At 39.6% G+C, this 13,603-nt stretch overlaps 1 protein-coding gene across 3 annotated transcripts in view; it reads right to left on the bottom strand.

Annotated features, from left to right (window-relative positions):
* Nucleotides 1-546: 546 nt before the first annotated feature.
* The window catches only part of PAK5 (p21 (RAC1) activated kinase 5), a 273,223-nt gene continuing 260,166 nt past the window's right edge, over nt 547-13,603 (bottom strand). For all 3 annotated transcript variants that reach the window (XM_045833660.1, XM_045833662.1, XM_045833661.1), the window contains exons 8-10: nt 5,965-6,090; nt 4,269-4,403; nt 547-1,968 (exon numbers count right to left, since the gene is read on the bottom strand). In XM_045833660.1, coding sequence (XP_045689616.1) covers nt 1,813-1,968; nt 4,269-4,403; nt 5,965-6,090 — 417 coding nt within the window. In that variant the 3' untranslated portion in view covers nt 547-1,812. The remainder of the gene's footprint in view (nt 1,969-4,268; nt 4,404-5,964; nt 6,091-13,603) is intronic.

Here is a 13,603-nt window from a genome sequence, read left to right on the forward strand (position 1 = left end):
TTTTTCTTTTCTTTCTACTACATAGTCCTGGCTAAATTCATATAATCTGTTCCAGGAACTTTTAGGACTGCCATTTTTTTTTTGGATTTTGATGGTTTTTATTGTTACATATTTATATTACTATTTTAATATTTTACATAAAACATTGACTTGTTGAGTTTTAGGAAATAAAACTACAGATTATGTTTATAGTGAGGCATTTCCACTTTGGGGGAAGATTGAAAAAATCTAATATGTAGAAGGTCATTTTATGCCTTTTTTTCCTCTTAACTATAATAAATAATTAGCAACCTATTAATTACAAAAAATTCTTAATTATGCTTAGAGCAACCAGAGCACTTCCACAAATTTAAATTCCTATTTGTTACAGTCTGTAAAGTCATTGAGAACAGCCTCTGGTTTTCCAGTTTGGTAACAAATGGCTTTTGTCTGATGCGTAATTAATAGAAACTAATGATGACTATGTAGCTCTTCCAGAGTTTTAAAGGCAAATCTATATTGGCCTACAGTTAACATGCAAATTCATCCAACAAGCAACACAAAATGTACTGTAGTAGTCATTCATTTTATCGACATTTGAGAAGATCTAGTCAGCAGCACAACTCTCCTATGCTGGAAACACACAACATGGTCACAACTGAAGTCAGGTCACACCCTTCCTAATTCACCCTCTAGAGTCGGTTCAGACTTCCAGAACAACACATGAACACTAGTGATTAATACTGTGGTACAAAGGTAAATACAGACAAGAGTTTGGTGTGTTAGCATACGGAGTTTCAAAAACAGTGACAAACGAAACCAAACATCTTGCCCTGTTTTATCTCCTTTCCCTTTGTGAGACTGGAACATTTTGAAACACACAACTTGGGGGACTGAGTCCAATGATCCTAGCACTGAAGTTGTTCCTTGGGAGGGAAATTTGGCCACAAGGGGACATCACACCCATCTGAGACAGGGTGCCAGGGGAAATATCCTGCTGTGCGGAAATGGGTTCGTGACTAAAATAGTCTTAAAGGAAAATGAGATTTCTCAAAATATTTTGCTTTATCCCAGAAAGTAGTTTGGTGGTGTACTGTGGCTCAAATTTTATTTTTGGTTGGGTAAATGAAATGTGTACCACCATCACCATCACTCTTAATTCTTCCATCACATAAGACACTTGTTAAGATAAGAAAGATATTCTATTAAAGCTGACGGTGATTGAGAGTCATTCAGTATTCAAAGTTCCTAAAGAATTGTTGGTTCTCTGAAAGGGATAAAAAAGTAGGAAAGGCTTTGTTCAAACTCTTGCTAGTAAACAAGTATTACTTCAACTGATACAATGGCTACGTGACATCAAAGTACTATAAATTATCAAAACTATCGTACAGAAAAATTACAAATTCATTGCAAAATACATTACACTGCTACCATTAAGAAAAAGTGCTTTTTTGTTTTCCTCTCTTTTTTTTCTTTTGCCAGAAAAGTATTCTTTCAATATAGAAAATCCTATGCATTACCCTGCATGTGGCTAGGATATATCATAACGGAGTTTGTACTGAGTCCTTCTGATTTGCTGGATGAAGGGCTGAAAAATATAATAATGATTTATGAAAGCTGCATTCCCAATGACCATGCCAGCTGTCAGTGGAGAGATGCCTCTTCAAGACACAAGAAGATGCCCTGGTCTGTTGAACCCTGCTGGTCATCACACTGTCCCACCAATCAGCTGGTTAGAATGCACAGGCCTTTTGCATGTTCTGTGATTTCCTCTGTTCTCCTGAATTATTCTCATGTCCTCATCTAGCTTTGCCACCCAAATGAATCCTCTGCTCAGTGATGCCTGTATTGTCTCATGAGGGGAACGATGCAAGATGGTGGACCTGCCAGTTTCAAGAAGGGATGTCCAAGGAGTTCCTGGGCTGTGGCTCTTTGAGAGGGCTCCCTCACCAACATCAGGTCTAGGAATCCCCGGAGCATGGAAGAAACCTGTGAAAACATTGATACCATCCTGAGGACGAACAGAGAGAGCCAACCCAGTTCCCCTAAAAAGGTTTCCCAGCCAATTCCCAGAAATATTGTATTTTGCCATGTATAGTGTGCACTTTTTCGCTCAAATTCTTTAGAGAAAAATAAGAATGTGCATTATACATGGGTATAATGATTACATAATCCTGTGTATAAGCACACAAAAACACAGGTATGCATTATATGTGGCAAAATAAGGTTTCATTCCATCAACATCAAATTCCAGAAACAGCTTGAGAGGATGTATTTATTGCCTTTACTAACATGTTTTCCTTACCTTCTTCAAGTTTGAAATGATAGGAGTAAGTGATAGTGTGATGAAGAATGACAATTTATTTACTAAATAAAATTGTAATGATAATAGTGATAGTAGAGGCTATGAAAAGGTGCTTTCTATGCACAGACACTGGCCATTCTTGTTTGATGAAGTGTGCTAAACATGGAATAGCTTTATTTTCCTAACAACAACAACCACCATTTAGGCAGTGAAATCCCCTTTCGTAAAGACAAACAAGCTTCTGTAAGAATATCTGACAGGGATAGCATGTTCCCCTTGTATTTGTTGTAATTTAATTTTGAGGAATAGCTTACATACATTCAAGTGCTTAAATATTGAATATTAAGTGTATGCTTTATAATAGGTATTTTTCATATATACTTACACCTACTTACTCTCCATCTCTATACAAATGTAGGACATTTCTCCAGTCTAGGAGGCTACCTTAGGTCCACTTCCTATGAGTACATAGCTCCCTGCAAAGGGTCACCACTCTCCTGACCTCTAACAGCATTAATTAATTTTGCCTGCATTTTTCCTTTCTAGAAATGGAGTCATACGATCATATACTGTCAACTTTTCTCTGTCTGGTTTCTTTCACTCTTCATTGTGTCTGTGAGATTCAACCCTGTGTGGCAAAAGTTTTATCCTTTTCATTATTGTATAGTATTCACTGTTGAATTATACCACATATTTTTTATCCTCCATTTGGGAGACAACCTTGGGCAGGTTCCAGCTGCTGACCAGTTGGATCAAAGCGGCTCTTCTCCATGAATTTGGAGAACATCACACTCATTTATATCAGGTATGATACTATTTTGATACCATTCTATTTAAACCAGATTCATTATTTAAACTTAGTCCAATGCAGGAAAAGTTTCCGTCTCCTGTTCAATTCTGGCAGTCTCCCTTTTCTGGGAGAGGGGGCAGGTCCACACACCCTGTATGAGTAATTCTATTGGGGCTCTTCCCTAAGGTTTAGGGGTGAGGGAAGCAGAGATGCCACCATTACAAACTAGTCTCCCCTAAAAGATAGCCCCACTCCCCTCTCTTATTGTCATGAGTGAGACGGGAAGGGGGGTGTGTGGGGAGCCAGTGTTTACAGCACTGATCCTCTCAGAAAGCCCTGTCCTCACTGGTGGCTGCCTCACTTTAGCACCATTTTTTCTGAGTTTGGCCTTACTTGTCAATACTTGGAAAACAGGAGAGATGTTACTTGGCCCTTTGACCATGTCCTTCATTGCCCTGCATGGTCTAGCCCCTGCCAACCTCTCTGGCACTAGCCTTTCTCCTTGTTCACTTTGCTCAGTCATATAAGCTGCCCTCTTGGCTTATGGACTCTGCACTCATTGTCTCTCTGCCTGGGACATGTTTCTCCTAGATCTTTGCATGGCTTGCTTCTTCCCATTCACATTCCAGTTCAGGTGATCTCTCCTCAGAAAGGGCTGCTTTCACTCTTCAACCTAAATGAGCTCCCAGTCTCTTCTCCTGCAGACTCCATAACATCATGGTATTTTATTCACTTCATAGCATGTACCAATCTCTGAAGTTATTTTGTTCACCTATTTGTTTATAGTTTATTATCTGCCTCGCCAACCAGAATGCAAGCTCTGTAAGAGTCAGGGAACCTGGGGCCTTGTACTGTGATATCCCCTGCAATTAGAACAGTCTCTAGCCTATAGTAGGTGCTCAATGAGGCAGTGATGAGTGGAGCACCTGATTTACTCTTCTAGCCAACCCTATGAGAGGAGCTGATTGTACCCCATTTTACACATGAACTCCAGAGATGGAGGGGCTGAATCGCTTGGCAAGTGAGTGAACAGGAGGCAGAGCAGAGATTTGAATCCAAGTGACTCTAATTCCAAAGTCCATGCCCATAAACCAGGATCTCCTCCTGGGTGTGATATGCCAGTCTTTAAAATTTCAAGGAGACTGAAAAAATCCAAGAAAATTTTGAACTTGAGCAACAGACGTCACTTCTCACCTTGTGTAGGTCCTTCACCCGTGGAGGTAAACTGTCCCGGATCCTCCTCATTGCCTGGAGGGGAGGCTCATTAAAATAGGGGGGCTCACCATCAATCATTTCTATCACCATGATCCCCAGAGACCAGATGTCCACCTGTTAGGCACAATCCTCTGATTATTTCAGGCATGAAGAACATTTTGCAACACAGGATGTGTCCAGGGAACCATAGATTCATACTCATTCATAAACTAATGTGGTATTTATAATCTCTCAATGTTTACAACACAGATTGATAGCCTGAATTGTTGAGTTGTTGAGTGTTTGCTCAGAGGCTTCATTTGTTTTTTATAGACAACCTCAGTGAAGATCCTGTTAGGTACATACAAATATCCTAACATTCAGAAGTTTAAAACTTTATATAATTTTATCCAGGCTAACCGTCTACCAGGGCAGGTAAAAAAAATCCAAACTTTTATGTTATGAATACAAAGAGGAAAGTTACATTTAAGTTGTAAAAAAATAAGAAGAGATATTCATAATAAACTGCAAAGAGCTACATTGCACAACGCAGTATACTCTGATTCTTGTACTGATTTGATTTTTGAAAACAGTTCTCTCCCCCCACACACACACTTTGGGGTTCTTTCCTCTGTGTTTTATCATTTTGAAGCAGCAAGCACAAAGCCCTGCTTTATAAAACCATTTTCAGGGAATAGAGAAAAGGAAGAGATGACAAGCAATTCTATCTGAGTAAAGAATGGGGAGCCTGGGCAATGAAAGGCCCTAGCTGTGCTATAAATTCCCAGTTACAGTCCCTTCCCTGTTAGAGACTCACTACACCTCTTATCAGTTAGCTGCATTCCTGTTATAACCCTGGCAGTGACCTTCACTGAGAATTTATGCTCTTGGAACCACAGTGAGAAAAATCGGTTGAGTACTCATCCAAGGGCAGGCAGGCAAGGGAAAGAGAGCAGAGTCTGCCTTAACTTATGCTGATATCCTTAGCTCATTGATCTGTGCCACCTATTCTGTGCTGCTTCTCCTCTCTTATAGTTGCCTTCTGCACCACAACATGTGGCAACACTCCCTATCTCAGCCAGAGTGAGTGCCTCACCTCAACTGTGTGTGGTGTCTCGCATGCTTCAGAGCTTCTACTCACACTAGTCTTTCTCTAGAAGGCCTCCCATTTTTACGGATCTAAACCTTATCCCTAAAATAATTATGAGCAATTGCTTACATTCCAGAGGAAACAGGATTTATGCTATATTTTGAAGTATAATATTCACATATGATTTTTTCTATGGGAAAACATTATTGCTTATCTAATTACTACCTCTATCCCATGGAGCTATCTCTGACCCTCTATCCTTTGAGTCATCACACCTGCTTGTCTGTGTATGTCTCTGGCCACTTTTCAATTTGCATTATCTTGCTCTGTTTATGTCTGTCACAGAGGGGGGATCAGAGTTTGAATCAGTCTCCCCCAGTCCAGTATCCATGATAGGATCTCAATAAACTCCCTTAGGTCAGTGTTATGGTAACATTGTCCCTTCAGCCACTACCTACTCTGTGATGAGTCTAGTGAATGAGGGCCAAATGTGGAATTAAAGGTCATTACCCTGATGTCCTGTGTTCATTAACTATCTCAGAACCACTGTATCCCTGAGGGTGTTCAGGTCCTGCCTCTTTCAAACAATGGCCATAATTCCCTTACCTCTGTCCCATAAGGTAGCCTAGAAATCACCTCGGGTGCCATCCAGTAGGGAGTGCCAACCAAGGATTTCCTCTTCGGTACCTCTTTGGAAACTTGAGCACAGAAACCAAAGTCAGATAACTTTATCTGGAAAGTAAAGGAAGGCAACAAATGAAAAATTTAAAAATACTGGCTTCAACTTCTGGCCAAGATGGAGGCATAGGTAGACACACTGTGCCTCCTCGAACAACTAAAAGAAGGACAACAACAATTTAAAAACAAAAACAACCAGAACTGATAGAAAAATCAAACTGTACGGAAGTTCAACAACCAAGGAGTTAAAGAAAACAGATTCATCTAGATCAGTAGAAGGGGAAGAGACAGGCTGCTGTTCAGAGAGAACTGGGGCAGGCAAAGCACTGCTGAAGGACCCAGTGAGGCGGTGGATTGTGGAGCAGGGCACACAAGGCTGCAGCTGGCCAGCAAGGAAGCAGCAGGCAGACCTGGTAGGCAGTAGGTGGCAAACTGGGTAGTCTCACATTTGCATACAGATACACCCAGAGGAACAACTAGGGAGCAAGACATACTGTGCAACCCAGTGTTCCATCGTGGGGAAACAAAGCCTCAAACCATTGATTGAAAACACCTGTGGGGGTTGAGGAGGCAGCAGGAGAAACTCCCAGCCTCACAGGAGAGTTTGTTGGAGAGACCCACAGGGTCCTAGAACATATGCAAACCCACCAACATGGGAATCAGCACCAGAGGGGCCCAATTTGCTTGTGGGAAGTGGGGGAAGTGACTGAAAACTGGCAGAGAGCTGAGAAAGTACCATTGTTCCCTCTCAAACCCCTCCCCCACATAGAGTGTCACAACACAGCAACATGGATTACCCCACCCAGGAGGGAGAATACCTAAGGCCCCTCACTATATAACAGGCACCTCAAGACCAAACAAACAAACAAACAAACAAACAAAAAGGCACAAATGAAAGAACAGATCAAAGCTCCAGAAAAAATTCAACTAAGCGACGAAGAGATAGCTAACCTATGAAATGCACAGTTCAAAACACTGGTAATCAGGATGCTCACAGAATTGGTTAAATTTGTTCTCAAATTAGATGAAAAAATGGAGGATATGCTAAGCGAAATAAAGGAAAATGTACAGAGAACCAATGGTGATGGGAAGGAAAATGGGACTCAAATCAATGGAGTGGACCAGAAGGAAGAAATAAACATCTAATCAGAGAAAAAGGAAGAAATAAGAATTCAAAAAAATGAGGAGAGGCTTAGGAACTTCCAGGACATCTTTAAACATTCCAACATCTGAATTATAGGGGTACCAGAAGGAGAAGAAGAAGAGTAACAAGTAGAAAAGTTATTTGAACAAATAATAAAGGATAACTTCCCCAATCTGGCAAAGGAAATAGACTTCCAGGAAGTCTAGGAAACTCATAGTCCCAAAGAAGTTGGACCCAAGGAGGAACACACCAAGGCACATCATAGTTACATTACCCAAGATTAAAATTAAGGACAGACTCCTAGAAGCAGCAAGAGAAAAGGATAAAGTCACCTACAAAGAAATTCCCATAAGACTGTCAGCTGATTTCTCAAAAGAGACCTTACAGGCAAGAAGGGGCTGGAAAGAAGTATTCCAAGTCGTGAAAGGCCAGGACCTACATCCAAGATTGCACTATCCTGCAAAGCTTTCATTTCGAATGGGAGGGCAGATAAAGTGCTTCTCAGATAAGGTCAAGTTAAAGGAGTTCATCATCTCTCAGCCTTTATTATATGAAATGTTAAAGGGATTTATCTAAGAAAAAGAAGATAAAAAATATGAACAGTAAAATGACAATAAACTCAGTTATTAACAACCAAACCTAAAACAAAAACATACTAAGCAAATAACGAGAAGAGGAATAGAACCACAGAAATGGAGATCACAGGGAGGGTTATCAGCAGGGAAGGGGAGAGGGGAGAATAGGAGAAAAGGTACAGGGAATAAGTAGCATAGATGGTAGGTAGAAAATAGAAAGGGGGGAGTTAAGAATAGTATAGGAAGTGTAGAAGCCAAAGAACATATAAGTATGACCCATGGGCATGAACTAAAGGTGGGGAATGTGGGTGGGAGGGGGTGTGCAGGGCAGAGGGAAGTGAAGAGGGGAAAATGGGACAAGTGTAATAGCATAATCAATAAAATATATTAAAAAAAGAAATACTCGCTTGAAGATGCAGAAACACATAGAGACTTTAAAATTCAAAACAAAACAGTCTCATTAGCAGGTCTTGGAAATATTGGCAGAGGGGTTGTCAAATCCTTTTAGTAGAAAAGCACAAGCCATTTTAATAAAAACAAACAAACAAACAACCTCTCATGGTTCCAGCAGGTAAATGTTTAAACTCCTGCTGTTTATATCTTTTATAAAATACTGAAACCAAAACATTTACAAATTAAGTATGCTGCAAACAACAAACTCATTAAAATTCACACCCACAACTTCAGTGTAACAGATGAGTGTAAGTAAATTGCTTTCTTAGTAAGAGTTTTATATAAACTGCTGCAGTTAAGCTTCTTTTGTATTGGACACATTTAGATTTCTAAGTACCATGAGAGAGTCAAAATACCAACTTTATTGCTGTGTTTGAATTATTGCAAGACCTCATTTATATAGGATACTTTAAATATTGGCTCACTTTTTCTTTTTGTTTTCATCCTTTGCTCATGACAATCAAAGTTGCAATATGAACATCAAGTTGGAAATGTGGGCATCAAAACTGAGTGTTAGCACTAGGGGCGTGAGATGGTAACCCTAATGAGCCAATGCACATGCATGTTCTTTATCTTAGATATTATCTTTAAAAAAGCCTGAAAACTCTTGCACTGAGCTTTTAAGAATACTCTTAAGAATATGCTGAACCATTAGGCACCATGCCAATTTATATATTCCAGATGACAGGGATTCAGTTTATTTCTAGAAGGCATGATTCCTGCTCATGATGATCTGTTATGAACTTCAGATGGTCTCATGAAGAGCATTGCCTATTAGGGTTCTTAGTGATGTGATAGAATACACATTCAAACACAACAATCGTTCAGGCATTGATTGACAATGGTTCAGAATGGTCATTTGAAGCTCAAATTTCTATAAATCAAAGGTAAAGTCTCAATGGCACAAATTCTCCTTTGAGTCTCTTCATACCTCTCTGAAAATTTTTCAGCCTTTTTTCTCTGGCTCTACCTCTGCTGCCTATACCTTAAATATTGGGGCTACGTAGGGTTCAGGTTTGAATTCTCACCTCTTCTCTTTTTACATACTCTTGCCAGATATTCTTTTGTCTCCCATGCTTAATGCAGACTTCTCTCTTCCATTCTTAAACCTATACTTCCATCTAGTATATGCTTCCACATGGAGTTAATTTTTCTGAAGGGGATAAGGTCTGTGTCTCTAATTTCTGCATGTGGATATCCAGTTGCTCCAGCACCATTTGTTGAAAAGACCATTTTTACTCCATTGTATTGCCTTTACTCCCTTGTCAAAGAGCAGTTGACTACATTTATATGAACATATTTCTGGGCTCTCTATTCTGTTTCATTGGTCTATTTATCCGTTCTCTTGCCAATATCACACTGCCTATAAAGATGACAGTGTGAATTGTCACTAAAGTCAGGTAGTGTCAGTCTTGCAACTTAGTCCTTCTTTAATATTTGTTGGCTAGATATTGTGTTGATCTTTTGTCTGGCTGTGTAAACTTTAGAATTAGTTTGTGAATATTCACAAAATAACTTGCTGGGATTTTGACTGGGATTGCATTGAATTTATAGATTAAGTTGGGAAGAGCTGACATCTTGACAATATCGAATCTTCCTAACTATGAACATGGAGTAGCTCTCCTTTTATTTAGGTCTTTGGTTTCATTAATCAGAGTTTTGCTTGTAAGATCTTGTACATATTTTGTTACATTTATACCTAAGTATTTAAATTTGGGGTGGCACTAATATAGATAGCATTGTGTTTTTAATTTCAAATTCTATTTTGTTCATTGCTGCTATATAGAAAAGTAATTGACATTTGTGTATTAATGATATATCCTTCAACCTTGGTATAATTCCTTATCACTTCTAGGTGTTCTTTCTGTTGATTCTTTTGGATTTTCTACATAGACCATCATGTCACCTGTGAACATACAATTTTATTTCTCCCTTCCCAATCTGCATATATTTTATTTTTTTCTTGTCTTATTGCATTCTCTAGTATTTCTAATATGATATTGAAAAGAATTGGTGAGAAGGGACATCTTTGCCTTTTTTCTAATCTTTGTGGGAAAGCATATTCAATCCTTAAGCATATCTTAAAGCCTGATCACTTCTCACTTCCTCCAGAATTTTTTTCTGGTGCCCACATTGATCTTTCCCCTCTCTAGGTTTGAGAGAACTCAGCATTCACTCAATCTTGAACTGTTTTGTTGCTAATTTTGTTCCTCTGGATAGAAGCTATATTATTCAGGGGTAACAGCTCTGCCTTTTACTTGTGAAGCTTTACCGTGTTCCTTAAGAGCTGGGAAAGAGTAGGTACTCAAAAAACACACGCTACTAGATAGATTTTATTTTATATTGATACATATATATGATTGCAGGTCATGTAATAGACACATTGGTGCTATTTCTGAAACCATCATTGACTTATTCAAGACAGCTATTTCTAGAATCAAAGTTAAATCACAAACGAATAGAATAATATTTTAGAAATTATTAATGTGCTTTTTCTTCTTCCACTTCCTTGTTCATGATCTTCTTCCTAATCAGGACAAAGTCAGTGATGGTGTGGTTTGGGTTGAAGGGGATTAGATTGCTCCAGATAAATGCTAGAGAAAGCTGGTTTAGTGGAAAGATGATTTTCATAATAGCCTGGATATCAAGAATCAAACTTAGATATCCATGTGGTATGAAGAAGAGAGTTCTGGGGCCATGGCAGCAGGTCCACAATTGTCAGTGCTCTATTATAAAAGGAGTCTACAGTTCAGAGAAGTAAAAAAATCCTACTGTCTTGGGATTATGTGAAGAAGAGAATGAAGAGCAGCGATTAGATTACATCAGGCCTCAACTCTTTATTATACATCACTTCCCACCACCCCAAGCAGATGATAGTGGGCTTCAGATATATCTGAGTGGCATAAATCCCCACACAAAGAAGGGAGAGGAGAAGCCATATGTATCTGTCTTCAGAGGCAATATTCAAAATATTTAATAACCAGATTCACCTAGACTAATCAGAATTTAGACAGAAAGTTAAGTGGTATCCATCTTTAATGAGGCAAAGGGTGTCAGATACTCCAGTGACTTGAAACAGTGGACATTTACCAACATGCATGAAAATATGGTAATATATTAACAATGACTATAGATATGCTAGTGGATACCAGCTGAACACCAGCCTTGGCTATGCTGAATCTGGCCTCCATGAAGAAATGGCACAATGAGTGGATGGAAGTAAACCTAAGTCAATGTTACCAGCTTCCATGAAACCATCATAGATTCACTGAAGACAGCTCACTTCAGAATCAAATATCTGAATAGCATACATCCCCACACAAACAAGGGAGAAGATCTTTGTGTGATGTGCAGAAATCCAGAAGCTCCATCAAATCTCAGAGAGGGACTGGGAAAGTAAGTGCTCACTGCAAGCCTATAGTTGAGATGTGGAGGCAGCCCCAAAGATGACTTTTAAGACTTACGGCAAGAGGCTGGAGCTGCCAGGTACAGCAGAGGTGCACTCCTGAAAAGTCCAGCAGCTGATGGTACCTGTTAATCCTTAGTGGTCCCCAGTCCAGGTAGTAGAATAGGTCAGTTTTGTCAAGGCAGGGACTAGAGAGGAACAAGAAGATAGTCTTCTCTCCTTCACCCTGAGGCCCCACAATCCACATTTGTCCCTTTTTCTCCCAGACTCCACTTTGAGAAAGATGGAGGTGGTAGGTGTGAACAGGGTGGCCAAATTGCAAAGACTGAGGTTTTAAAAGTACCAGTTAAAAGTTATAATAATGCAGTTAAACTTTGATAGGTAATGTTCAAATTATTTAAGAATACTAAAACTAATAGATTGAATTTTAAAAGATTTTTGAAAAAAATCTAGTCTGTGGAACTTTGTGAAGGAGTCAAGGTAAGTTTCCAAAATTGGTGACATTATAATTTTGCATGTGCATGTGTGTGCAGTTATTTGCAGAGCTTGATTATGAGTGAATCGGTAACCCTACTACACAGACGGTAGAAGAGGAACAATTTTGCCATTTTTTTGCCTGTAAATTTAAGAAAGCTGCATGATTAAGGAAGTGAACATACTTACATTTGGTATCGACACTTTTTAATGTCAGTATCTCTAGCGTGGCTTTCTCTTTATGGACATACACAAAATTACCCCACACATGCCAGACTAAGAATTATCTCCCTGACAAAATGTAAGATGAGAAATTGAAACTTGATACTTGGAAGCTAGGCCTATTTTATTGTAGCAAATCTATTGTAGGAGTTCAAGTGCTTCTGCAAATATATTTTTTACTCATCCAAGTACATAAAGGAGACAATTTTCTAAAAGAACATAATTGCACGCAACAGTCATCCAAGTAAATCTGCAAGTAGATAATGAGAACTCAAGTAATGAGTATAATAAGGCATTGTAGACAGACCTTAAGAGCAAATCACATAGACTCTCAGCTGAGCCTTATTTTAGATAGAATTGTGCAATGTGCCTGCTTAGGAAACCACCTTTGCCTGCTAATGCAGTTAGGCTAAGAGAACTGTAGCTAGCACACTGCCGGCCCTTAAAAAAGAACATGGAACTTGTTTCAAGGGGGCCAGACAAAGAACTAGAGCTAAGAGCTCAGACAAAGCTGCTATTTAAACCTGAGATCCTATCCATTTCAACGTGTCCTGGCTAGGAATCAGAGGCCCCACAAAAACATGGGAGGCAGGGCAAAAGGCTATCCACAGGATAGCTGTAGGTTTAAAATAGAATACTGTAGGTAAAACTTGCATACTGTAAATCACATACAACCTAAAGAATTCTTGCATCTGCTCCAGGTTTTTGCATGGATGCAAAAGCAGGCTTTTGAGCCTGGTTCCTGAGTGTTTCCTATGAGACAATGGTACTCAACATGTGTAGCATCAGCACCCCCTGGGAACTTGTTAGAGATGGAGGTTCTTGGGGACTGCCCAGACTGACTGAATCAGAAACTCTGGAGGTGGGGCCCAAGAATTTGTTTTTTTGCTAAGGTCTCCAGGTGTTTTGAGGCTCACTAGAGTTTGAGAACTGTTTTAAGAAGAGCAGTGACCCAGGGACAAAGGAACAGAGAGGTAGCAGAAGGAGCCAGACAGATGATGATGCCCCCAGCTTAAGGTCCACTTCTTCAGCTGCCATGCCCAAGAGGAGGAGGAGGGTATCACAGTGGCTAAGCTGGAACAGCACAGAGGCTTTAGCCAATCCCTCCACTATTTGGGCAGCAGGAACTTGCCCAACAAGAGTATTGTAGAATAGTACAGTTCTACAGTACAGTATAGAACAGTACAGTCGAAGATTGTACAACAGTATTCAAGTGGGACTCAGATCTGAATCTCCTGACTCCCCATGCTGCAATTCCTGCATGAGGAAAAGTAACCTGTGTGGAGTGGCAGG

This window comes from Phyllostomus hastatus, unplaced genomic scaffold, assembly GCF_019186645.2.
Source record: "Phyllostomus hastatus isolate PE091 unplaced genomic scaffold, TTU_PhHast_1.1 phas_contig_17, whole genome shotgun sequence".
Lineage (NCBI taxonomy): Eukaryota > Metazoa > Chordata > Mammalia > Chiroptera > Phyllostomidae > Phyllostomus > Phyllostomus hastatus.